Here is a 25,785-nt window from a genome sequence, read left to right as displayed (position 1 = left end):
CACACAGTAGTTATTAGCACATTTATTTGTATGTCAATAACTAAAAGTTGAACAATCGATCACTACTGCTTATCAGTGCTCTTTCCCACGAATATCCTTCAAACACTGGGCTCTGAGGCTTCCTGCCACAACCCTCCACAGCAAGTGCTTGGCACTGCCTTTTCATATGTTCTCAAGTGACTCTGACCTCCCTCGTCTGGAAGCAATCTGATATTTTGCTCAGGCATGAATTTGAATCACTTTTCAGAAAGTGCACCTGGCACTGAAACCTTTAGGAGGATAAATTTCTCTGCTTGTCTTGGATATATAGGAATTCTCCTTAAGTGATTATTTTCTAGCTGCTGGCGAACTCCTGGCGAATGCGGCAACTGTCCTGGGGTTAATGTGATGTACAATAAAGTTCATTTGTGGCAGAATTCCTTCTGCCACTGACTCCAGAGCAGCAGCTAGAAAATCAAACACCTCCATTCTAGCCTTTGCTGTTTTGGTTGGCCAATGAGCCAATTCTGGGCTATGAAACGTGTGTGGAAGAGGGTGAGGCCTTAGCTTGTCCTGGGTAGATAGAGAAGGCTGGCACTATCCTTTCCCTCTGCCTACCTTTTCCTGTTTTCACCACGGGCTTTGTGCCTAGAGCTGCTATGAGATGGTCAAGAGGAAGAAGCCAAGAAAATCAGAGATACAACCAACCCCTTATCCACTGACTCTTCCTCTTTCTCTCCCCTGCTGGCTGGTGCCTATACTCAGACTACTTATTATTTCAGAAATATAAACCCTACATCATAATGTTAACCTACAGTTGAGCTTTGTTACTTGTAGCCCAGAGTCTTCCTAACTGACACACATAGTATTATGAATTAATTTAGTCCTGTACTCAAAACATTATTGTCTGAAGGATCTGAAGAAGCCCTTTAAAGCATTCAGTTATTATTTGCTATATTTCAGGGAGAAAATGACAAATTACACTAATCTTTGTGAATGGAGAGATTGGCGGAAGTGCCGGGAGGAATCCCTAGACACTATTCTGTGGCGCATTCCAATGGTGGAGAAGTGTGTAGCTTCCTTTCAGCTAATCCACTTCTCTTTGCTTGCTCACCCTGGTAAGTATCCTTCAGATTTTAATTTGTTTCTGCAAGTAAATTTTCTTACGGAAAAAAAGATATTTCTGACAACCGAAATGACTATTCCAGTTTGGAGGGAAATTACTAATTATACCTTGTCACAGAGTAATGCATTTTTGTTTGTCAGGTATGACTTTGTTATTGAGAATCATCAGCCCAGGAGCTCGACTCTCCCTGGGGGCATTTAAAAAAATCAATGAAATTCCTGAATATAAATTCCTAAACATAAAAGTTCTTGGAAATTCTAAAAAGGTGCCAACATTGCTTTCTCTCTCCTTACTCAGGAAGCATTACTTGAAAAGTCCTCCTTGCTTCCTTGATCATGTCTGAGCCATACTACCAATGGGGGGAAAATTGAAACTGAAAAACAATTTGAAAGAGTCTATTTGGCTATAAGAGTGTGCCATTATTCCTATAGGATTAAGTACCCAAAAGTTTTCAGCACGAAATATCTAAATGAGTGTATTTAAAAACACTCAAGAGACCTTCAATTATTGAGAACTTGACTTTGATGAATGGGAAAATTATAATAAAACTGGAGTCCTGATGCATGAAATTAGTGCAAGGGGCTTGACCCTCTCAGCCCTGGCTTGCCTCAGACCTTGTAGCCTGGGCTTTGTCTGGAAGGTCATCCAGAATGCCATCAGGAAGGTCGTTTGGTGGTCTGGTCTAATTAGCATATTATGCTTTTATTATTATATATGTTTCTCTATTTGGGTGGAAATTTATCTGAAGACAAATGCAAATTCTAAAAGTTTTGAATGATTTAGGGTATTTAAGAAAGACTTTTAAAGTGACTTAGATTCAAATCTAGACTCTGTCCCTAACCATTTACATCAACATCTCAGTTTCCTCCTCTATAAAATAATATCCACTCTTCTAACCTCACAGGTTTTCTGAAACTGGAAGACTTATACTAATTTTATTCATAAGGTGAGCCACTTGCTTGGGAAACTGTACTTGAGTGTGCCTTTATTATATAAGAATATTACATTTTCTTACATTACCTTTTCTTCTTTTGAAAAGTGCCAGTCCACAAATGAAGTAATTTCTAAGGCAATTTCTTAGTTCCTTAATGAGATTATTAGAATGAGCTGATTTCTTGTCCTGATTCTTATGGACCCATGAAAATCTTCACTCATTTCAAAAATTTCCCCAAAGAGTTATGAGGTCTCCTCTTTTGCCAAACCTATGCTATTTTCCTCAAAATTATTCTTTTTTCTATTTTTAACTTGTTTTTGACTGGTTGAATGTCTCAGAAGTAAAATTATTTTTTGTTTTTTGTAGTTTTCCTTCTACTTATTTTTTATTTTCATTTTAAAAAAATTTATCTTATAGATTTTTTTTTTTTTTTTTTTTTTTTTTTTTTTACAGAGAGGAAGGGAGAGGGACAGAAAGTCAGAAACATCAATGAGAGAGAAACATTGACCAGCTGCTTCCTGCACACCCCCCACTGAGGATGTGCCCGCAACCAAGGTACATGCCCTTGACCGGAATCGAATCTGGGACCCTTCAGTCCAAAAGCCGACACTCTTTCCACTGAGCCAAACCAGTTCTGGCTATTTTCATTTTTATTGAACTTATTGGGGTGACATTGGTTAATAAAATTATATAGGTTTCAGGTGTACACTTCTATAACACATCATCTGTATACTATATTGTGTGGTCACCATCCCAAGTCAAGTTTCCACAGAAGTAAAATGTTAAAATACTACTTGAAGACCTGTAGTTCTACTTTTTATCCACAAATTACTGCTTCATAACACTAGTAACATTAGAACACGAGGTTCTTTCCACTTCATTTCAAATAAAATGCTTTGATATACTTGAAACTCAATTTTCTTTCTCTTCTTTTCCCAGTGGATCTTTAACACCCAGAAAGGTACAGCATCTTCAGAGTGCTGACCAGTAATGTGAATCAATACCAGCTTCTGCCAGAATCTTTTACTACAGAACTCCAACAATTCTCGTGTTCAGCGATACAACAGAGCCACTTTGATTTGCAAGTTGATGCTCATTTTCCTCCTAATATATTGGAATAAAGTGTTTTCAAGAACCAATTATATGAGCAGAACTTAATCGGTCTGTCTTCATGCTTATTTACTTTTACTAATGCATGTTTGTCACAGACATGGTGATGCACAGCCCCTAATTTACTTTGTGATCAAATCCCTGATGATCAGCAGTTCCTACGTTGGCACAGTATTAACGAGTCCTTGCAGTTGCCTCTAAAACATTTCGGTGTCAGCATTCTTTCTCACTGGCGAAGGCAAGGAGTTGAATGATGGTTATGTTCACCAGGGCACACTCACAAAAGGCCCTGGGCTGAGAGCAAGCCTGAAGTTTAGCCTTAAAAGAGTTTGATTAATAACCAACAGGATTGGTGCCATATAAAATATGGTGGCAGCCTTTTTTATTAGAGTATTAAGAAAAACATCCTTCCTCTACTTTAGAGATTAGATTCGTTTTCTTGAGTGTTAGAGTTACTTTATGTGCCCTAAGAATTCTGTCTTCTTAAAAATAAGCCCTGGGCTACAGAATATGCTTAGAAAAGCTAGAAACTGAAATCCCAGCTTTTTCATATTTCTATTTACTGTTATTATTTCTTAAATGTATGTATCCAGTATTTAATCTTCCTATGTATGTATTCAATCTTCCTATCTCTAAATGAAGCCAGCTATTACACTGGAATCTTTTTCTGCTGATAGAAATTACAATGAGATCAAAGTCACCTCGTACTGCAGAATCATTAAAATTAGGGCATACTATGACATTTGCATGACATTTCTGCTTCTGAGCTTGCTTTTGCTTTCCCTGCTGCCCTGAACGCCTCTCCCTCTTTTCTATAGTGATCCAAATCCAACCAGTCCTTCAAAGCTCAGGCCAAATCCCTTCTTGATTAATACAGATCTCACCCATCTCGAAGCCCCCAATGCCCTATTGTCTGTGTCACACAATCTGCGCACTTTCTCCTGCAGAGTTTAGTATTTACAAGCCACTTGCTCTTCACGTCTCACATGTTTACCTTCCCTGAAAACATATCTGCTCCCATGCCTTTTACTTTCCCAGGTTCTGACAGTATCTCATGCAATATCACGACACAGTAAGAAATCAAGTATTCCTACTTGATGCCATACTTTGCACCTGATGCCATAATTTGAATGTATAAATGTTAAAGGAGTTCTGTTATCAGTGTTGGCTAAACTGGGAAACTACTATTGGGAATACAAAAGAAAATGATGGTTATGTTCACCAGGGCACACTTTTAAAAGAAAAGTTAGAAAAAGGAGAGCTCAGAATAAATGATCATCTTTGAAAATTAAATGTATGCATTATTAAAATTTAAGAATGGGTTCATTACTTTAGATTTTAGTAAACACACACACACATTATAATCTTTGAAAATTAAAGGTATGCATTATTAAAATTTAAGAATGGGTTCATTACTTTAGATTTTAGTAAACACACACACACACACACACACAATTTAGATTTTCTAAATCTTGTAGGGGAAATGCCATGTTTTTCTTCTTCTGTGGTGTCATTAATATTGAGGATGGGGTTCTTTTTGTTGACAATGCCTTTAATGGCCCTGGTTGTAAGGAGGAGTCAAGAATAAGTTTGAAAAGTGGCACATTTCACTGAAAATCACTAATATTCCTTCACTCTGACACTATTGTAAAAACCTTGTGTGCAAGGTAAACGTGCCAGGAGACCGCCACCATCGCCAATCTCTTCCTCTTAGTGAGAATGAAATAGGGCAAGGTATTGAAAACAATCATTTTATTGCCTAAAGAATAGAATTCAGAATTCAAAATATAGGCGAGCCAAAATCATGCTTCTTGAAGTTAGTCAGAGGGAGAAAATAGTAACAAAAACCATCATAACTGCTAACATTTATTGGAAACTTACTGTATTCTAGGTACCATGCTAAGTACTTCCCATGTATTAACTCTAAGTGCTGGTTGTGAGCAGGGAAATTACTAAGCAACAAGTTGCTTATGACACCAATAAAGGCTCCCATAACTGTATTTTTAAAATATGTATTTTCATTGATTTCAGAGAGGAAGGGAGAGGAATAGAGAGATAGAAACATCAATGATGAGAGAGAATTCTTGACTACCTGCCTCCTGCATGCCCACTGTTGGGAATTGAGCTCACAACCTGGGCATGTGCCCTGACTGGGAATCTAATTGTGACCTCTTGTCTCATAGGTCAATGCTCAACCACTGAGCGATGCCAGCCGGGCAATAACTATATTCTTGACCTATAAAAAAATGTTGCATGGGGTTATGAACTACAAAACTAAATTCATTTTCATTTATTGTATTGGGTTGCCATCTTAATGTTATCCCTCCTTAAAATACCATTGCATTCTAAATGAGATAAGATAGTGTCTACTTGAATTCAGTAGTGTTCTGAATTCAGTGAATTTTCCTTGTCCAGTTAAACAGTTGCCAAATTCTATTTCAGCTGCCAAAATTTATTCTAGAGGTAACTGCATTTTAGTCTTAGATGAACTCTATTTGGTGGGCCTAGGAGACAGTAAATCAATAGATATTTAATCAAAAAGTACTTTTCCTTCCTTGAAATGGAAGTCTAAAAAGCAGAGCATATTCAGATAAGAAGCTATGTATTTTCAGGATAGAGTGGTATAATCTTAGCATAAGAAACATTTTAATATTTTAGTATGATGTTCCTAATACGTCTTGTGATTGATGTCTTACAGGATGTGCAAGCTACTTTTAGTAAAAATCAAAAACGCCCTTCTCTGAAGATTTACGTTTTTTATCACTGGCAAAGTCCCAAGATGATAAAAATCTATATGAACAGAAGATTTCTAAGCACTAGGGGATAGCCTGTTTAATTTAATAAATACATACCTGGTAAAATTCACATCTGGAAAATTCAAAGATTTGAATATGTCTTACTTTTCTTTATTAGCAGATGATTTGTACCTAATGCAATTAATAGGGATCAAGTGTTCAAAAGATCACTGGATATTAGTTTAAAAAATAAAATTATACACCTTGTTACCAATGTTTCCCTAGAAGATATTTTTTTCTTCTTTTTGAGACCAAAACAATGCAAAGTGATATAGACATGACTACACTGCATTGGATATCTCCTCAGTGAAGTCTCAATATCGGTGGCATGTCAAAAAGCACCTGAGACTCCGCCCTAATCCACTGAATAGGTACTTATGCCATTTGCAGGTAAAACAACAACATCAATGTTGTGATGACAGCAGCATGTCAAAACTCAACGCAGAAAAAGAAGCTGCAGAGCCCTTCACATTAATTTCAAAAGTAAATGATCCCGATTGTTACTAACATTTAGAGATTGATGATCAGATGTTCAACCTTGAAGATGCATCTATTCTGTTAACCACCCCATTCCCCCCAAAGGCCAAATGTAAATAGGCATTTTATACTTATTTTTGGACATCTTTCCTTTCTCTAAGCCTCAAATGTTAATTAATCTCAGAGTAAGCTATTGATACTTCCTCCATCTAGTTTTGATGTTATGTTTTTCCTGCTTGTTCTGAGGACAGAGCAATTTTTGTGACAACTTCAGCATGAATATCAGTAAACATGGCATAAGAGTATGCACATGAAAATATAGTATTATATATGTGTATAATATAGATTACCAATTTACAATAGCTATGAAGAAGTCACTCATTGCAAACCTGTGCCTTTCATGCATGTAAAAAAAATAAGAAGAAAATTTATCTATTAACCTCCAAATATGAAAACTGGGGGGAAAAAGAGAGAGAGAGAGAGAGAGAGAGAGAGAGAGAGAGAGAGAGAGAGAGAGAGAACAGTATATTTATAACACTTAATACTTTAGGAAGAACATATCATAATTTGTTCAACATTTATTTTTACTAAGTGGAAATATGTGTATAAGCTGACTTTTGTCAGTTGATCAAAACAGACAACTAATATAATAAACAAGCATATAATTGCATCTTAAGAGAAAACACAAGACTATATTGGCAAAATCAGTGCCAATTTCATTGCTTAATGACTTCTATGCAGTCATATCCCACTAATATTTAAAAACAAAAATCACATTTGGATGTTTAAGATAACTTATGAATATAAATATATAAATTGATTTAACTTGGTATCAAATTATTAACTGCTAGAAATTTTGCCTTCCCATACAGCTGCTGATTTTCGGAGAAATATCCTAGTCCTTTCAAGCCACTGAACATGATAATAACAAAAATGAGATTGATCATTAACTCTAGTAACTGCCTTTGCCTTCATCTTAGGCTGCTAGTTAGCCAAATCAATTAATGGCTGCTAACTCTTCTAAAGAATTATTACTTAATTTAATCTGTGCAATCATGTGGACAAAACCAAGATCCAACTATCAGCTCTATGCAGCTGACTTCTAAATCTATTTGCTAACCTTGACCTGCCTCTTGAGTACCAGAATCATATTTCAAATGGGGGAAGGGGTCCCTCAGCCTGGCCTGCACCCTCTCGCAGTCCGGGACCCCTTGAGGGATGTCCGCCTCCCAGCATAGGCTCGCTCAGGCAGATATCTCTCTCATGGACTGGGACCCTCCACTCCTCACTGCCCGCCTGCTCACTGCTGCTTGCTGCCCAGCTCGCTGCTCCTTAGTGCTGCTGTGGAGGTTGGAGAGGCTCCTGCCTAGCTTCTGTGGGAGTGCCCTGACCACCGGGGAGCAGTTCCTGCATTGAGTGTAATTGCGTATCATAGCCCCTGGTTGTTCTGGTCATTCCATCTTTTGGTCACTTAGGCTTTTGTTATATAGACCAGAGTCCAAGTGCACGAAATTCGTGCATGGGAGGGGGATCCCCTCAGCCCAGCCTACACCCTCTCACAATCTGGGACCACTGGCTCTAAACTTCTCACCTGCCTGCTGGCCTGGTCATGCCCAACTGCCCCCCACCCCCCTGCTGGTCTGGTCACCCCTCACTGGTCCCCTGCCAGCCTGGTCACTCCCAGCTTCCCCCCTTTCTGGACTGTTTCCCCACGCAGCCTGTTGTTCAGTCGTTCGGTGGCCCCTCACTGACCCCCCTGCTGGCCTGGTTGCCCCATGCAGCCTGCTGCTCAGTCATTTGGCTGTCCCTCACTAACACCCCAGCCAGCCTGGTTGCCCCGCGCAGCTGTTCGGTCATCTGTTTGGTTGTTTCAGTTGTGACAGTCACTTAGGCTTTTACATATATAGATACCTCTTTCTCATAACCTGGCCTTTCTTCCTAGTTTATTTCTTTCTATTAAAGGTATCACCTTTCTGCTGGTCTTAGGCTAAGAGTCTCAGGGATGCTTTGGGTCTCCCTATCTCTTGTTCCCAAAGATGAGAAATTGTCAAGTCTTTACACTCTCTTTTACACCCTTTTATAGAAATTCTATCCAATTCTAACAAAAGTAAAGAGAAAAAGCTATGAATTGATTGAAGAAAGCTTTGGAAGAAACATTTGGGAATGGAACCAGAACCCAAGTGACAGATTAGCTCAGGATAAGGAATGATACATCTTCTTTTGTAAAATCCATCTCTTTTCCTTCATTTGCGATTACTCTTGATATTTCTCCAGGACCATAAAGCATTACCCCTCTCAGCAGCTAGATAGTAACCCTGTGTCTCAACCTCACCCTATGCTGCCATTTGGTAGCATTCTATACATAGTTTTTAGAATCTTAAATTTTTACAATTTTAAAAGAAGCCTTAATGGCTGAATTAACTACTCCAATAAATATTTGCATATAGAAATAAAATGTTAAGGAAAATTATATGTCAGCATTTGAAAAATAAATACAACTTAAAGCAATAAATGAACTATTCCCAATTTTTTTCTCCTTGCAGGTGTTGCTATAGTCATTTCGAATGACATATAAGTTCCTTAACAACATAGGTCAGGATTTTTCATGTTGTATACTCCTATTAGGCAGTACTTTCTTTGGTTTCCATGACTGTGCACATTTTAATTTACTGAAGACAATGCAGAAGCAAACAGTTTTATCCATATCCTATTAATACTCAAGTAACAACCTCATTACCAGACAATAAGGAGCTTCCTCTCTCTTACACTTTGAGAGCACTGCAGAGGCAATTTCTCATCTGCCCCTCCTGCCACAGCCATATGCTCTGAAAGGCAAGCTAGAGGGGCAGATGTACAATCTGGGAAAGGATCCAAATTCACGACCTCTTAGGAGCCCAGAGTATGTTGTGTGCAATGCGAGTCCTGGCTGCCATGCCCATAAATTCTCATCCATAGAAACAAAGGATGAAAACACACAGAGAAAGAAGAAAAATAAAAGTTTACTAATTTCTGCAGCCACAATGGCAACTAGCACGTCATCTGTTTTACTGAAGCTGACCCAGCTAATATCTTCATTACCTTAAGGGTTTCCTGAATCCCTGTAGACTCCAGCAGCAATGGCAGCTCTTCAGAACCATGACTATGAGCTAAGACTTCATCCAAAGTCTCATGTCATCCCCTTCGCCTAGCTAATCTCCACTTCATGGTAACATGAGACTTACCTAATTGAAAAGTTACATAAAATTCTATAAAGTATCAGTTTCTGGTCTTTAGAAAGATGAAAAAATAAAGAGTATTATATGGTTCCAAAAGAACACAGGGGAGGTCAGTTTTAAGGATGAACAGGACTGGTTTTGATTTGTTTTAGTACCTAAAGGACCCATCAAATGGCCTTCTCAGGCATTACACTTCGGGTGTGGTCATGACTAGGAATCCAGTCTGAAGGGCATTCCAGAGGTTCAGAAAGATTCTGATTAGTATCTGGTCCAAGGCCCACATAAGCAGTGACAATAGCCAGATATGCCTCTTCTTTCCCACTTTATAACAGGACACATTGTAATCTGATAAAAGCTCCTTTGTGAACCCTATTTTATTTCTTCCTATAACAATGTTTCATTCTAAGAATCTCTAGAAAGGGTAATAAACCATAGCTTGTAACTACAAATATAACCAGAACCTTTTATTATGTGGTTTCTTATTAAAGAGAATTTTCCATTTCAAGCTTTCTCAGCATATTATGGACATCCTTCCCACTTTGTTCCCATGTCATGTGGCTTTCCATAGATTTCAAAGGAATGTTTTAAATTGGTTTGTTTTGTCAAAAGTAATCCAGACCCAGTGAGATAAAACCTGGCTTAATGTGTGCTTTAACCTGCATTGGACCCAATGGTTTATTTGAATTCACCCATGTGTAAAGGATAATCATTCATTCATTCATCCATTAATCCATTCATTCATTCATCCAGCAAATAATACTGGACTCTGGACTTCTGCTTCCAGTAATGCATCAATTTTCAAAACTCTGATGATAAAAATACAAATAATTCTTGGATAAATTGAAAGAAATACACATTAAAACGCACTTCTTAGGTCAAAGGAAATTAAGGGAAATCCTTAAGTAAAGCTCTTGGACAAACAGAAAGTAAGCAAGTAAAAAATCAAGCATGAATAATGCTGAGCAACCAAACTTACAGGTTGAGATCGCCCCTTAGGTAAGTGCTGATACTAGGAATCTGGAGTTTGGGGAGGTGGTGTGATGATGGTATCTTGGAGGATCAGGGACACAAACTCAAATATACTTGAGAGTTACAGTGGTGACCCTCAAAAAGACCTTCAACAGCCAGGCCACAATGGCACAGTGGTTGAGTGTTGACCTATGAACCAGGAGGTCAAGGTTCAATTTCTGGACAGGGCACATGCCTGGATTGTGGGTTGATCTATGATAGTACAAGAGGCAGTCAATCAATGATTCTTTCTCATTATTGATATTTCTCTCTCTCTCTCTCTCTCTCTCTCTCTCTCTCTCTCCTTCCCTCTCTGAAATAATATATATATATATATATATATATATATATATATATATATATATATATTTTTTTTTTTTTTTTTTTTTTTTTTTTAAGGACTTACAACCTTAGTGGAAGGGTAGGCTGGAAAAACTTATCCCTTGAATACAGTTTCCTCAATAACAATAATATATTTTAAAATTACCTTTTTAGAATTTTCAACCACTGGACTGTCCTCCTAGAATTATTAATTCAAATGTATTTTCTCTCAATTAATTAAGCAGTCGAGAGATTCTATGGAAGTGATCCTAGTACCATAAAGAAGCAAAACTAAATCTCTGTAGAGAAGCATAAATACATCAGGCTCTCTAAGATCCTCACACATTAAATCCAGCCAAATAGGACATCCCAAACATGAATTACCAAATTCATTAAAAGGAAAAGTCACCACAAATGCGGGTCAAAAGAAACATGAAAGAGATTTAGACACAAAATTGGAGTCAGAAGATAGGCGAAAGTATGGATTTGTGAAAATACAGATAGACCTAAGGGTATTATGCTAAATGAAATAAATGAGACAGAGAAAAACAAATACCATAAAGTTTCACTTATATGTGGAATGTAAAGAACAAAATAAAAGAACAAACAAAATTGAAATAGACTCTGAGATACAGAAAACAGACTGCTGGTTGCTAGAGGGGAAGGGATTTGAGGGGCTGTGTGAAAGAGGCAAAGGGATTGAGAAATACAGATCGGCAGTTATAAGACAGTCATGGGGATGTGAAGTACAGCATAGGGAATATAGTCACTAATACTGTAATAACTATGTATGACGCCAGGTGGGTACTGAAAACATCAGGGGTTAACATGTTAGAAAGTATGTGTTGGCCACTATGTGGTACACCTGAAACCAATACAAAATAATGTTGGGTGTAAACTGTAATCGAAAAATAAAATTTAAAGTTCTTTTAAAAACAACAGCCAAAAAACATGTAGCACTACTATACATGGAAAAACAGTATTTTACTAATACACATTGATACAGATAAGTACTTTTTAAGAATAGAAAGTGTTTGCCCATTTACATCACTTAAAATATTTCTTGGACACTAGGTCACTAAACTAACCAATATAGCCCCCCCCCCCGCCCCTTATGTATGTTAGCAAACAAAAGTTTCTAAATATCTCCAACAACTGATGGTATTTCATGACATTCTACAAAACCATGTGCTTCTGATGCATGCAGGAGGCTGCCAATTAAGGCTTCTCTCTCATCATTGATCTCTCTCTCTCTCTCTCTCTCTCTCTCTCTCTCTCTCTCTCTCTTTCACTTTTTCCTCCCTCTCCCTTTCTCTCTGAAATCAATAAAAATATATTTTAAAATAATAATAAACACACTGAAAAGGAGAAAGAAGCAAAGTCTTTGAAATCATTGTTGAGCCATTGAATTAACTCTCTGATGACCTTACACCAATTTTTTTTGTTATGTGAGTTAATAAATATTTTGAATTACAAAAAAACTATCTGTTTCCTCCCCTGTTTTTTTTTTGTTTGTTTGTTTGTTTGTTTGTAGTTTTTGTTTTTTGGTGTTTTTTTTTAGTTGCACTTTGCCTGGTTTAAAAAGGCATGCATATTTTTAACTTTGGTTAATAAAAGTGTTTTTCTTCAAAAGGTAACTCTGAACAGCTTCATTTTGTTTTGATGGGGTATAATTTGTAAGTTGTTTTGTGTGGGTGTGTGGTTTCTAATTATCAATAGTGTGGGAATGAATTCACATTTCAGCAAGAAGTAATCTAGGTTGTTTTAAGATTTCTCTTTAATTTTTACATATTCATTATTAGTCCTCCTATTATAATTCTGCTTTTATGAGACACAGTTGGGTATCATGAACCTGTAAAAGGAACATTTTTATACATAGCACAATGTGGGTACCTTACCAAATACATTTCAAAGACTGATGTCTGAGATACCAAAAATTGACAGGGGATTTAAAGTTCCCCAAACATGTATTTCATGTTTCTAGCAACTTATAAATGAGGTTGCTCATGGTTAGTCCCCTCTCCATTCCTTCTCCATGAAATACCTTTGGGGCCCAAATAGGTTTCCAGTATGACCCAGGATTCGGCTGCTCACCTGTGCCCAAATTACCCCTTTTCCTCTGGTTCTTCTGTGCATCTTTGGCCAGTCCCATGCTAAATCCTAACAGTTATATACCATTTCTATTATTACATTCAGCATATGAAGTTTCACATGTTCAAGATGTTTCCATTTATAAAGATCCATATATTTTTTCATTACCCAATAGGTACATAACTATAGTTTCAATGTAAAAACTCAAATACTATAGACAAAGCAGAAGTCCCCCTTGAACACCAAATTCCAACTTCTTCTCTCAGTAAAGCTGGCCACTGTTATTTTTTTTCTATGTATTTGCATTTATATGTAAGCACGTGCATTTCTATTGCTGCTACTAAGCTGTGAGCACTTTGGGGACAGAATCCATACCATAGTGTCTGATATAAGTAGGTAGGTGCTCAACAAATACTGGTTTAATAAAGGAGGTATGGGTTCCTCTGCTTGAAGCAGTAGGTAACAGAGTTCTGCTGCCTGCTTGTGGAAAAGGTGGGCCTTGGGATTATTGATGGTGCAAGGAGCCACAACTACTGATCAAAGGAGCTTGAAAAGCAGCCTGAGGGGATATCATGGGCTGCCTGGCACTGATGCAAAGCAGTGAGTTGGACAAGAAGAGCTGAGATGAGATAAAAGTATAAACATAGAGCCTAGAGACCCCTGAAATTAAAGAAGGCCATGCACCAGAAAAGAGCCTTGCAAGACAGAGCTGGAGAAGGTTTCTCAGGGAGGTGGGCTTTCAAAGAGTTCAGCTGGGGTTCTGAGAATGGAAGACCAACACATGGTCAGACAGCATCAGGTGAAGAGTGCTGTGAGATGGGAACATGAGGCTGGTGGGTGGGGTGAAGGGTGATAATGGCAAGAGATAAGGCTGGAAGGGCAGGTCTTAGGAAGGTGATGAGGGCCTGGTATGACTTAAAGATACTGAAATTTATCCCTGTGGCTGGAGACTAAATAGAGAAACCAAGAGTTTGTAAGTAGACAACACTCTTCTGGAAATATACATAGCTTTCAATACGTCCCTTCTATCTGCTCCCCTCCCCCCAACAGTATTCATTTATGAAGTTCATGTCTGTATATATACACACACATAAATACATCTTATATTTGAAATTACCAAAGTAGGAAGTCTATAATATTTCCCACTATTAGTTGGCAATATTATACCCTTCTCAGATATTAAAAAAAATAGTTAGGCTTTGACATATTTTAGATTATTCAAAAGAGATTGGGTATCTATTATGCAAGAGCTCATTTTCAGATTTCCCAGGGTGGATTTTAAACCTGTCTTTCCACATGTTGGCTAATTTTTAGCTCAGAAAACTTCAGAACTATAACCATTGCTGAGGTGGCTAAATTACCACTCAGTTAACACTGGCAACTACATTTTCCATAGAAGTTCAAAATGAAAGGTCTTACAGGCAGATAAAGAATAACCTGTCTGGGTCATTGGAATCAAAGTATCTCCGTTTTTTATTTACACATGCAATATTTTTAATCCTAGGTCTCAATGTAAACCTTTCTAAAATAATCAGGTAGGAACTAAAAAGCTTTCTAGCTCTTCCCAAGTTTACTGTTGATAAGGGCTGCATTATTTACAGCTAGCAGGTTAGAGTCCAGTGATTTTATGGAAATATTCTCATTGCAAAAAGTTGACCGAAGACATCCTAAAGCTAAATACAAAGGAAAGAAGACAGAACTGATGCTCAGTCTGTCAGTTACATTTTACGGCGACTATGAGAATGTGATTTGCTTTTACCCCTGGTGTATCTAAGTTCATGCAATCATATTCTGACTGATGATGGCATCTTAGAGTCATCTTTAAGTAGCTCCCTATTGCTGTTCCTCTCCAGTTTCAGAGTGAATTCAAGGATGGGTACAGAAAGCTTAACCTACAGTAAAGTTTTTATGTCAAGCATCCAGTTTGTATCATAAGCCATCATGTCATCCTTTAATAACATTTTTCCACTGCAGATGTTCACTCTGGCATTTAGAAACACTATTAGAATTGTCAGTTCCAAACCACTGTTTTCCAAACACACAAGACACATATTCCCCATGGATGGCAAAGTTTGAGAGTCTGCCACGTTTGAAAAAGTTGACATATATAGAAATATGCTCTCCTCTTTATGGGCTCTCCAAATTATTTTCACTTGTTTAAATAATTAAAAAATATTTAGAACCTATAAATTTTCTAAGTCCATGCACATTCAAGCATAGTAAATTCTATCTTCAAAGATAAACTGTCAGATTCTGAATAATGAGAGAGGATAATAAATACTTTTGTTAATGATAATTTTGTAATGTAAATACTAATTTATAGGGGGATAGAGAAAAGTATGCCACAAAATATATCACATAAACAAAGATCCACTGGAACCCAGAGTAAGATAAAACAGTTTGTTTTGTCCATTTATATTTAGAAAAATAAATAAATACTGGAACACCATCATAAAAGTAAAAAGTATAATTAATAGTCCCCTTAAATAAACACAGACTATTAACTAAGTTTGCAGTTTGAACTTGGAATATAATAAAACATGGACTTTTGTTGATAGCAGCTTATTCAATTCTGGAGGCTTTTTAATGGGAGAAGCTTCAAGGAAAGATGAGCCTCAGTTCTCTCCAGGATGAGCCTCAGTCCTCCCCAGGCCTTGATCTCTAAAACAAGCTGATTGTACTAGAGACATAAAATGCTCCATGTAGTCCTAACTTCCTACAATTCCAACATAAATAGGTAATTGAAAATATAGCTTCAAGAGATAAAATTGTAGTTCAGGGAAAAAGCATACAGCCTATTTGTAAACACAACCCTTGAATGGCGTGTGCATGTGTGTGTGTAGGCATGAAAGTAGTTTTTTAGTTTCCCATCCAATTTTGCCTCAATGATTTAAACATAACCCAAAATGAGTTACCTATCACCTATAGTGTTTATTATTTTCTTGGCTTATCCCATAATCCCATTCTGCACAGACTTCATCATTATTGAGAAAACTGAGACCATTAATGTCCTTAATTTCTTACCCCTCCAACCTACAAATGTATCCATACCCACAAGCATCCCCACCACTTTCCCTACAGTATGACCCACCTCTTTATCTACCCCATTTCCATCTATCACCCTTGTTAGCAAGAGTACATGCCTTTGCACACCATAGGCCCAAGGAGGATAATAGACACATGCAAAAATTCTGAACCTAGACTGTAGGTTGGGGCTAAGCTCAAGCAAATACTTCTGAGATCAGCAAATCCCAACTTACATGAAGATACATAATCAAGAAATAAATGTTTACTGCTTTATTATGCAGCATAGTTATAGGAAAGCTGACTGATACACTGAGAATAAACTTGGTTCCTCTTCTTCACTTACTAAGTTTAATTTTAAAAAAAATCCTCAAGTTTTTATTTCCTAAATATTTCTTATTTTTTCCATTCTCCTTGTTAATCCATTAAATTTATGCTTATATAATCACTTTAAAAAACTGTTTATTGATCTTTAGATAGAAAGGAAGGGAAAGGGAAAGAATGAGAGAAACATTGATGTCAGAGTGTAACACCCATCAGCAGTCTCCTGCACACCCTCTAGTGGGGATCGAGGCTACAACCAGGGCATGTGCCCTTGACTGGGAATTGAACCGCCTGGTGCACAGGACAACACCCAAACAACTGAGTCACACTAGCCGGGGCCCTACGTAATCTCTTATCTGAACTATTGCAACGGTCTCTCCACTATTCCCCTTGCTTTTTTTGGTTTGTTTTTGTTCATTTGGTAGGAGTTCGCTATGATCTCACATCTCCCTACTTGATTCTTTTTATTCTTCACTTTGCTTTCTTGACACAATGAATTGTTTATAGTTTCATGAGCATAACATGATGATTCATGTTTTGATAACTTTCCATATGTCTGAAATGTGGTGGCTCATTGACCTTTTCTATTTCCCAAACTTTTATTTATCTTTAGGATCCTGCTCTGGCAGAGCTTCCTTTTCGAAACATGGGAACCAATTCTCAATCCCACGCACAACCAAGCACTCTTTCCTCTGTGGGATGTCTCACCGCACTTCCCTTTTAACAGGAAGGCACCGGATATTTAATTAGGTATGTCTTTTCCTCACCACTTTATTTTTTTTATTTAATTTATTTTTTAAAATATATTTTATTGATATTTTACAGAGAGGAGGAAGGGAGAGAGATAGAGAGATAGAAACGTCAATGAGAGAGAAACATTGACCAGCTGCCTCTTGCACACCCCCTACCGGGGATGTACCCGCAACCAATGTACATGCCCTTGACCAGAATCGAACCTGGGACCTTTCAGTCCGCAGACCGACACTCTACCACTGAGCCAAACCGGTTTCGGCTTCCTCACCACTTTATAAACATTTTTTTCTAAAGCAGATATCAAGCTTTATGTCACTTTGTATCTCCAACAGTTAATAAAGTACCTGTCACAGAGTGGGCATTTAATAAACATGAGTGGAACTGAAGTAACTAATTTTGAAAATTGATTTGTAAAAAAAAAAAAATAGTCTCTATTTCCTCATGAAATTCAGAGGTGCATACACATATACCCTATTTAAGTAGCAAAGAATATCTCTCATTTATAAAAAGACTGACACATATTTTTCTAGTTCAATTTGACTCACTGAATTTTAGAGACTAGTGCTTGATAACCTTTGCAACAGAGAAAATAAAAGATTGCTTCATAATCCAGCTTGTACAAGAATCCTAGCCATATTGCTATTTTTTTTATTATAACTTCCTGAATCCCATGTAAATGTAAAGCAAAGCTGGAACATTTGAGAAATGTATAAATTTCTTGTGTCTAATGCTATTATTTATTCAATATAACAAATGACAAAAGCTTTCAAAGTACCCAATAAAGATGTTTGTCCAAATAGATAGTCATGCAATATTACCTTAACCAATTGATAAGGAAAGAAACAGAGTTCAACTCCATTGACTTGAACTAACTCCCATAGCCTACTAACTCCAAGGTTTTACTTCCTCATCAACAACAATAATAAAAAGTCATGAAAAACAGCAATCCAATATTAGAAAACTCCAGTATGAAAAATGATCATGGTTGGTGTTCCAAAAGTTAAATGCATATTTTAATTTAGACATTCCATAAAATATGAAATACTAAGACTCAACAAAATTTATGAAATGCCATTTAATAACTCATTGCTCTTGTATGCAAGTGACTACCCAATCACCTCATGTTTTTAAGAGCTCTATTCCCTTGCAATGATTCAGAAGTTCCTTTGGCTACATATGGACATTCTATATTTGAAGTTTACACATGATGCATTTAGAACAGAATGGAAGGTCTGCCAGATTAGCACCTTGCATATTGTACCTCAACCTTTGCCATGAGGATATACATCACATGCACATTTGCTATAATTTATATATAACACCTGCATGTCATATGCATTTTCTCTGTCATACATGTTTCCACTTAACCCACATATTCATACAAATATACATGTATATACACGCATGCAGAAAACAATGGTAAGAATGATCAAATAACCTTTTCCCACTCACTGAAGCACAACAGTTTGCAAGAGAAATTATACCCATTGTGTTCCTTGTTTGGGGGGCAGAGATTATAAAGGTTAAATAAAAATGTATGGGATCTCTTAATTCATGAATCATGTCTTCCAACTAGAACTTTGTCTCACTCTTATATTCTTCTCCATTCCCTGGAGTGTGAGGTATTAGGTCCATGCTGGTGGAAAATGAAATGCCTCAAAAGCATGTAGTATCTGGATTCATATCCTAATCCCACCAGTTAACAGCCGAGAGAACAAGTCCTTAAATGCCCTGAGCTTCAGCTTCTTCATCAGTAAAATGCGTTAAGACATCAACACACTTATTGGCTGCAACATACCTCATGTAGAGACATCCCCTAGATTGTTAACGAGTATTTGCTCATTAATTGATAAACTTGTCTCGGAAAAGGTCTGGACTTACTGCCAACCATTACTTTTACAGACTTGCCTGTTTTACAGCTCTATAGACAGGTGTTTGAGAATATAAGAAATTAAAATAGAAATCGGAAAGCTTTTTAGTCCATTTCGCTAATTAATGTGTCAGAGCTCATAAAGAAGAACTCGCCAGCTTTCTTCAGCACTGCATCATCTTAAAGAGCTGGGTCAGCAAAGATCTCTGCAGACAGTCAATACATATTAAAACAGCTCCACGCAGTAAATCAAAACAACAAAAATGAAGACACAGTAAAAAAAGTAAAATTTATAAGTCTTTTCTGTCTGAATGCCAAGGAGCATGAAACTATTGGTCTAGGTGTCAATTCAGCATGTGGAAAGAAAGAAGAAGGAATGATTCCTTCGCGGATAGTGTTTGTGAGTGGGTATAGTCAACATTAAAGCATATATATTTTTTAAACATTTATGCCAGATTTGATGTCATTTTCTCTGGATTCTAATGTTCCCTTAAAATATTTAATATAAATCAATATTAACTGGTTTTGTTATTATATATATATATATATATATATATATATATATATATATATATATATTTGCTGAAGCTTTTGTTTTTCCCCTGCATTGCTAGGATTTGAATTTTGCCAGAATTCAGTTAGTGAGATAGCTAGGAAAAGAGGTCAAAGATGCCTCATTGTCTGGCAAGGCTCTCTGAAACTTGTGATTTTTCTTGAAAGAACCAGATGAAAGGCAACATTTTGCTCCTAACTCCTCTGGGTGGGCCTCTCCATTCTGCAGATATTAATACCTCAGGCCCGTGGAGGAGGACCCTGCACAGGTACAGGGAGAACCATCCTGCCGTCTTTCTCGCCAAGGTCTGAGCTGGGATGCGCAGCCAGGGGAGGCCCTGAGATGTGACCTCAGCGGAGTCTCAGGAAGATTGGATTGACTCCAGAAGAGTTGAGGGGAACACTACCTTCTAGGCCCAAAGTGCTAGAAAGATGATCTTACCTGAGCTTTCAATTTGATCTGAGCTCTGAAGAATCAACCATTTCAAGATTAAGGCAAGGAAAGAGTGCCAAGAATATTGTCACAAGTTTGGGAGGAATCCAAGCCAGACCAACAGATGGAAATTGGCACGGAATGGCTCTCTACACACTAAGTAGCTGACGCAGAAGAAATTTAAACTCAGATGAATTTATTAAAATGTTGCATATCATCCCGAATAAGAGGATGGGTGATAGATCTAGGTCAGCATATACGACTGAATTTAACTTACTATGGTCTTGGATAGCATGACAACTGGCCACATTTCTATAATTGAAAATAGACAGAGGGATATGCTCTTTCTTCTTAACAAAAGAGAAATCACTTTTTTCACACCTAAATATTCTGGAGAAAGAACCTGGGGCAGGGAAAGGTGAAACAAAAAGAAGGTGAATGATACCTTTAGACTTTGTAAGACAGGTATGATCATGGAACACTGTACATTACAATTCAAACTGGTAACTAGTTTAGTAGTCACTGACTGTGGCAGATTGAGACTATAGTTCTGTATTAGGTCGCTTTTAAAAATGATTTTTTAACTAAAAGAGGTTGCCAGAATTAAATGGACCTTTAATCCTCTTTCACCACCACCACCTACTCCTAATGAGAAATTGCCAGAAAAAAATGCAGAACACAGCCTTTTATATGAGGATGAGTTCTCAAGGATTGTTAAATTCAAGACTAATTTCCAAAAGAAATAAATGTAGAGCATGGCGAGGGTATATTTTTGAAGTATATAAACTTACAATGTTAGTAGTATATTTTTCTTTAATGCTTCTTTGTGGTTTTTCAAAACTGTCACTAACGCTTTACAGAGTGCTTTCGCTTTAACTCTGAAGTGTATAATTTCAGGGCCTTGCTAGCCCTCTTCATTGTGTTTTGCCATGTGCCACTTTTGCTCCAAAGTTATTAAGTATGTTTTTCAGCATTAGCACTGGTTCCACAGACAGCTGATTAAAAAGCCGAAGGCGCTGTGATAGGGTTTAGAAGTTGTTAAAATATAAGGATAGTGAATATTGTGATGGGAGTTTATTATAACCCCAAATCTTCTTTCAAACAACGGATGTATATAAACAGTCTCATGGGAATAATATAGAGATCTCTGGTATATTTCTATCCATCAGCTAGCAAAGTCACCATGTAGAGCTTACAATTAACCTACCGGACATCTTTAAAATTATACTATTTTTAAAATTTGGAAGACTATTATAAGTTTTATACTTAGAGTAATTCTTCATTGATATTTTTGTAACACTTTATAAATATATAAAGACCTATGATGCAAATTTACTCTAAGTATTACAGCAATATACTAAGTAGTAATATTCTCCATTTTAAAAGCTGACAATCACTTTTAGTTACTAGCTATTAATATTTTGTTTGGAAATTAAGAATATTTGAATATTTGAATAAGATTTGATTTCTTGGGGGGAACAACCCCCCAGAAATTTTATCTTTGGCTCTTTTCAAAAAACCAAACTGATAAACATTCTTAAAACTGTTTCCACTTTTCATCTTGTAGCCTACCCCAGTATGTAAAAAGGCATTGACCTTCAAGTATTACTCTGTAAGAGAACTAACGGCCAACATTACCATGCATTGAGCATGACAATAACATAGGCTATCCTTGGGGCCCCTTGATCATGAGAACTTCCCTCTCAGACTCCTAAAGGCATGTCCAGTAGTAGAGCATTTAATGGAGGAGGATGACGGGAATGAGCAGCTTGTGGCAATTGCTCAGCCCCACAGAAGTCTTTTCTTTTGCAGTGATCTAACCTCTAAGGCTCTTTCTTATGAGAACAAAAAACAAAACAAAAAAAACCCTAAAAGTTGTGAACCAGCCCTTCCCTGCTGTTTTCACTAGAGAATCTGGAGAAAGAATAAAAGAAAAAAAAATCATAACTGTGCCCTGGAACATGATGGAGGTAATGAGGCATCAAGGCCACTTACTGCTGAAAACATAATTGGCACATAAACACAGGAGACGCTGGTGGTGGGAAAGACTGTATTGTTTCAGAAACAGAGGGATATGAACAAATTATACCCGTTCTGTTGTTTGGAGTGGCAATTCTGGGAGTAAAATGGATATTCTCTCACCCCAACAGTGCACCCCTAGAGAACGGCAGTGTTTTCAATTACTGTGAATAAATGATGAAGGAAGGGCAAAGGGATAGAAAGCAGGACACTTGGCAATAGAGAAAAAGCTTGGATTTTAGACCAGGTTTCTCAGACTTGAGAGAGAGAGCCCCAGGACACTCAGAGATCCTTGTGGACCTTCTCGAGAACCTCTCTGAATCTCATTCATGAGTCTAAAGAAAGATAATGCAGTCATTGTGAGTGGGTACAATCCACTTTGATGACAGGCAAAAAGACTTTTGTTTTAACCCTCACCAAAGGTATACTTTTTTAGAGAGAAAGGAAGAAAAATAGAAACATCAATCAATTGCCTTCCATATCTACCATGACCATATATATAAACCCACGACCTACACATATGCACTGACTGGGAATTGAACCCGCCACCTTTTGGTGTAGGGACAATGCTCCAACAACCAACCAAGCAACCCAACTGAGTCAACCAGCCAGGGCAAGACTATTCTTTCTTGATGAGAAAGAAATAAGCAAAAGTTTCTTATTCCGGAACTCTCTGTCCAATCACTTTATGTGAAAGTCATCATGGGAAAATTTTCCAAACTTTCCGGGGGTTGGTTTCTTTATAATTTTTTTTTCTAAGTGTTCAGCTGGCATACATTTTTAAGATTTTGGATTTTATAATCATTTTTTTTTTTTTGGAAACGTTTACTCTTTCCTCTCAAACATTTTGAGTCAGCATACATTATGCCACGACATACACAGCCAAGCAATAATTCATCTTTGTGGAAGTCAGAGACATCTCATGTATTAATTACCAAACCTTTCAGTGACTGGTGGATGGAAATAGGTTCCAACTGCTACTCAAACAAAGCCAGTGATTTCCAGGAAGGAGAATAGAAAGTCAGTTACAAGGAATTTCTTACCCAATTTGTGTCCAGCCAATGAATGAACTTTGCTTTCATCTGGCACTGAGAAGAAATAAAAGAGATAAGAATCAGCCTGCTTGTAAATAAGCCATTTTTAACAATATATTAATATAGATTCATAATAAGTTAAATCTTTTACTGGCAAGGATTTGAGAAAAAAATTTTCCCCAGCCTCCTGCGGCACCTCATTTCTATTAGTAGATATGTTAAGAATAGCTAGAAAGAAAGATATATTTATTAGGATTCTAATTTTCTTTTAATTTTCAATACTTTCAGTTTTGTTTTTTTTAACTGGGTTATTGTTTCTATGCTTGCAAAAAGAGAACCTAAATTCATGGACTAGAGATGTATAATATGTAATAAAACTAAATGCAATAGAAATGTGTATAAACATTCAATATTGAGCTTCTTTATATGATAAACCTAGAGTAAAACTGAACAGATTTATAATCCTTCTGATACATATTAAAATAAACAAAATATAAAACAATGACATTAAAGAGGTTAAATATCAGACAACAGAGACCAGTGACTCCTGAGAAATGGGAAACAAGTGAGATGTATCCTACAATTGCTCTAGTTTCCAGGCTGTGGTACAGGCATGGGAGCACAGGCAGAGCCCAGTGATATCCCAGCTTGAGGACATGCAGCTGGGTGTCCAGGAAAACCAAGGCAGATGGAGTCTTCAGGGCAGAGAATTGCAGAGAGAGCTATAGAGAGGCACCCCTCATATATATAGTTAAATACCGAGGATCACATGCATGTGAGAAAACTACCCAAGACCTGGCAAATAACCACCCCAAAGTAGAAAGGGAACAGTGTGCAAAGTTCACACAGGGCTGAGAATAGACACTATTCCCAACATACATAGTGAAAAACTTCCTAGTAATTCAGGGGCATCAGTAAGGATATAAAGGGGAACCTTGCTTCAGTAGTGGGAGAGACAAATAACTCCAGATTAACCCAGCTCTAATGAAATAGATACATATTTTAAAGACACAAATTAGCAAAGCTTACACATGAAGAAATAGATAAGCTAAGTAGTCCTATAGTTCAATTGTTTAATGAATTTTTAGTTAAAACTCTCCCTTAAAGGAAACTCTAGACAGATAGCTTCACTGGTGAATCTATCTGCCAAACATTTAAAGAAGAACTAATATCAATTTTATATAAATTCTTATTTCAGAAAATTCAGAGGAAGGAATATTGCCCAACTCATTCTAAGAGGCTGATATTACCCTGATATCAGTCTGAGTTAAAATTCTGACTTGGAAATTTACTAGCTGTATGCAATTTAACTTTCTATGCCTCAATTTCATCATATGTAAAATGAGGCTTATTCCATAGGTTTGAAGTAAAATTACATGTGTAGGTTTGTGCAAAGTACTTAGAGATCATATAGAAAGTGCTTACAAAATATTAGCTATTATAATCATTATTAATGAGAAACTAAATAGAAAAATGGAATAACATAACTATTGAGACAGGTGTGGGTTGAATCTCAGCTTTACCAGGAAAGTTACAAAGGTTTTTTCTTAAATAACAACAACAACAACAACATGCTTTTATTGATTTTTGAGAGGAAGAAGGAGGGAGAGAGAGATTGAAACATCAAAGATAAGAATCAGCCGAAACCAGTTTGGCTCAGCAGTAGAGCGTCGGTCTGTGGACTGAAAGGTCCTGGGTTCGATTCCGGTCAAGGGCATGTACTTTGGTTGCGGGCACATCCCCAGTAGGGGGTGTGCAGGAGGCAGCTGGTCGATGTTTCTCTCTCATCGACATTTCTTCTCTCTATCTCTCTCCCTTCCTTTCTGTAAAGAATCAATAAAATATATTTTAAAAAAAGAAAAGGAAAAAAGAAAAAAGATAAGAATCATTTAGTGGCTGCCTCCTGCATGCCCCCTACTGGGAACTGAGCCGGAAACCAAGGTATGTGCCCTTGACCATAATAGAACCCAGAACTCTTCAGTCCCCAGGCTTATGCTCTATCCACTGAGCCAAACCAGCCAGGGCACGAAGCCCTTTTTATGAATTTGGTGGTGGTGGTGTTCTCAATGATTTAAATTGCCTGGGATTATAAAGAAATATAGGGAGAAATAACTGATAGTGTACTGTGCTTCAGACTGGGCTTTTTAATCAATATCTTATGGATAATCCAACACCCACAGCTGGTTTGACCTCCCAGTTTACTCCCAGTCCCAGTTCATCGCTTAGGTGAAGAAAGGCAAAGGAAACATAATACTCAGACTACAGGGTCTTATTATGTACAGTTATTCTGAAAAACGGACTCATAGAAAGGTAGGATTGTATTATTTTGTTTTGTCTGTTGCTTTTAAACAGACATAAGTTATCCCATTAACTCTGAGCCAATTTTAGTATTATTGCAAGTTTCCCAGTCCGATTAGGTTAAACATGGTACTTTCCTAATTTTTCAGCTGCATACTGTCTATTATTCTTAGTAAGAAATTTATTGTTTTAGTTGACAATTTGAAATTGTTTAGAACAGTAACATAAGCTTTTTTTAAAAAAACAGTGTGGAAAATCCAAATGAGTGATAGGCATAAAAATTAGGGGTTCTCTCTCCAAAATATCTATCTTTAGGATAGGAAAAAAATGAATAAATATAATAGAAAAGAGAGGGAACCATAATGGCTTAATTAACAGAATACATTTTATTTAAAAGGTTAAATTGGGAACAATCTTCCTTT

The 25,785-nt window shown here is 37.0% G+C and overlaps 1 protein-coding gene across 1 annotated transcript in view; it reads right to left on the bottom strand.

The window, feature by feature from the left end:
- The window catches only part of PARD3B (par-3 family cell polarity regulator beta), an 861,040-nt gene that overhangs the window by 301,643 nt on the left and 533,612 nt on the right, over window positions 1-25,785 (bottom strand). Inside the window, exon 16 of the mRNA XM_084892180.1 lies at window positions 23,075-23,119. Coding sequence (XP_084748306.1) covers window positions 23,075-23,119 — 45 coding nt within the window. The remainder of the gene's footprint in view (window positions 1-23,074; window positions 23,120-25,785) is intronic.

The sequence above is a fragment of the Pipistrellus hanaki genome, assembly GCF_964339955.1.
Source record: "Pipistrellus hanaki genome assembly, chromosome: 8".
Taxonomy (NCBI): Eukaryota; Metazoa; Chordata; class Mammalia; order Chiroptera; family Vespertilionidae; genus Pipistrellus; species Pipistrellus hanaki.
This window is presented reverse-complemented; position numbering and strand designations above follow the sequence as displayed.